Source organism: Propithecus coquereli, unplaced genomic scaffold (genome assembly GCF_000956105.1).
Source record: "Propithecus coquereli isolate 6110/MARCELLA unplaced genomic scaffold, Pcoq_1.0 Scaffold7, whole genome shotgun sequence".
Taxonomy (NCBI): Eukaryota; Metazoa; Chordata; class Mammalia; order Primates; family Indriidae; genus Propithecus; species Propithecus coquereli.
In genome coordinates, this window is record NW_012153062.1 from 22,906,894 (window position 1) to 22,909,714 (window position 2,821).

The following is a 2,821-nucleotide window of genomic DNA, read 5'->3' on the forward strand; positions in this document are numbered from 1 at the left end:
CATGGGTACAACAGTTATGAACACATAAACCATACTCATGACAAAATAGGCCAAAAAGCAAAATGCATAAATGCATATCACTAGGGCTGATAATTGTGTGCACTCAACTTTATAACTGCGGTCATCTGAAATATCATGAGGTTCTGCAATTATACAGAGAGTAGGAAAAAAAAATAATTAAAAACAAAACAAAACAAAAAAGAAATACCATGAGATCGATCAAAAACTGCAGTTGGTCACCACCATACACGCAGTTGCCCAAAGAGCTGAGATTTCAAGAAATTTTATCTTTAACAAATGCAGATGTACAAAAAGGACATCTCTTCATTTATTGAGGAAATTTCAACATTTTTACCTATATGCACAATGCTTACACACAAAGTCAATGTTGTGACAATACACGTTCATGGAGTCAAATTTCTGATGCCCAAGGCAGGAGAAGAAAAGCCTGTCTCAGCTCTCAGAGAAAGACCAATTCTATTTCTGTATTTGCTCTCTCCCGGCTCTTGGCAACTGAGAGCAGATCTTCCCCACCTCATCCACTCAGACTCACATACTAATCTTCTCTGGAAACACCTTCAAAAATAGACCCCGAATAATGCTTTATTAGGTATTTTTTAATCCAGTCAAGTCGACACCTAAAATTAAGTACACAAATCCACTCCTTGTCAACTAGGCACCCATATACATCTCCTTAAACCATATTAAATTTTCAAATAAAGATAATAACAAGGTAGTAGTTCTGTAGAACATGATGCAACTAATATGACGTAACTATCCTATATACAACCAAAACGCACTGATCCTTTCCCTAGAATTTGGCTTTTAGGATTTCAGTGTTGGGGATTTTAATCTTTCAGAACTGTGATTTTTAGGATTTTAGACCTTAGGGATTTAGACTTCAGGGATTTTGATCTTTCAGGATTTCAACATCGACATTATGGTTTTCTGGATTGTGGCTTTCAGAATTATGACCAGCACCACATTATCACATATATTACCTTTGGAATGAGTCCACAGATGATTAATTTGAGGATGTTAATTTTAGAAACTAACATTAACAGTAACTTTGGAATATTTAAGTAATAGCAAAACACATTCTTTTTAAGCCAAAATATATTTAAAAAATAAAAATCAGATGTAAAATAATTTTAAGTCAAAGTATTTATATTGAAGTAATCATGAATAACTCTTATTCTACCAAGAAATAAACTAATTAGGCAGGCACTGACTTGAAAATCTGCATACTGCCCGCTAGATCAACCATTTTCTAAGATTATTAATACTTACCTTTGCATATGTTGTGTTGTCTGCAAACTGGGATAATATAACTTGTGGGCTTTTTAAGTCAATACTTGCCATTCCTATTTCACCTCTGGCAAGTCCTCTCCCTTCTACAACAGCTACAATAACTGATGGGGAGTGTATAGAAACTGCAGATGAGGATGTAGCTGTTAATTTTTAAATAAAGAAAATATACAAACATTAATAATAATCATTTCTAATTCTGTCACATAAGATCTTAAAGCACCTAATCTAGGACATGACTACTGTATTAATACCCAAGAAAATAACCTTTTTTCCCTCAGAAAAAAGTAATTTTTCATTACTCAGATCAAATAAATATGCTAATTCTCAAAGTATTTTGCCAAAACTTAACTTCACATTTAGAAATAACAAATTTGTACATTGCCTTATTTTGTACTTTATTGGATGGAATCATAAAAAGAAGACTAAACGTGGGATCAAAAAAACTTAGATTATTTACCTTACTCTGTCATTTAAAAGATATTTGAATTTGGATAAATTATTTCATAATAAATAATTACGAATTATAAAATATTAAATAATTGGGTCAAATAACTTTTCCAAATATAAAGATTAGGAGTAAACTACCTCTACCTCAGGGGTCCCCAACCTATGGTGAGTTGTATAATTATTTCATTATATACCACAATGTAATAATAATAAAAATAAAGTGCACAATAAATGTAATGCACATGAATCATTCCAAAACCATGCCTGGTCCGTGGAAAAATTGTCTTCCATAAAAAGGATCCCAGGTGCCAAAAATTTTGGGGACCACTGCTCTACCTGATAGATCATATTATATAAACTCCCATGACAATAGGCCAGTGGCCAAATTAATGATGAGCAATATAAAATGAAGGCAAAATAAGAAGGGAAGGCAAGAAGTTAAGAGACTAAATTGGCTGGTGCAGTGGCTCATGCCTATAATCCCAGCATTTTGGGAGGCTGAGATAGGAGGATCGCTTGAGGCCAGGAGTTCGAGACCAGCCTGGGCAACATAGCGAGACATTGTGCCTACAAAAAAACAGAAAACAAAAAATTAGACAGGCCTGGTGGTGTGCGCCTGTAGCCCCAGCTACTCAGGAGGCTGAAGCAGGAGGATTGCTTGAGCCCAGGAGTTCAAGGCTGCAGTGAGCTATGACCACACCATTGTACTCCAGCCTGGGGTAACAGAGCGAAACTCTGTCTCAAAAAAAAGAAAAGACAATTATGGCTGACCTAAGATACCAGTTTCCCTAATGCTGAAAAACTAAAATTAAAATACAATTCAGTGAAAACAGCTCTCTGGAAATTGCATTATCACAGGTTTGGGCCATAACCCAGACACAATCCTGAACACCATAATCATAAATGTTGAAATCTTAAAAGAGCAAAATTCCTAAAGTCTAAAAATCTCAAAAATCACAATCCCAAAAGATCAAAATCACAAAAATATAACTCGGGAAGAAATAACTTAGAAATGTTTAAAGACCTTAATTTACATTTGTAAAAGGTGATTTTTTTTTTTTTT

General features: G+C 34.3%; 1 protein-coding gene across 1 annotated transcript in view; it reads right to left on the minus strand.

The window, feature by feature from the left end:
* MSH4 (mutS homolog 4) overlaps positions 1–2,821 on the minus strand; it is a 92,712-nt gene that overhangs the window by 81,262 nt on the left and 8,629 nt on the right. The window contains exon 3 of the mRNA XM_012661039.1: positions 1,287–1,451. Within this exon, the coding sequence (XP_012516493.1) occupies positions 1,287–1,451 (165 nt within the window). The remainder of the gene's footprint in view (positions 1–1,286; positions 1,452–2,821) is intronic.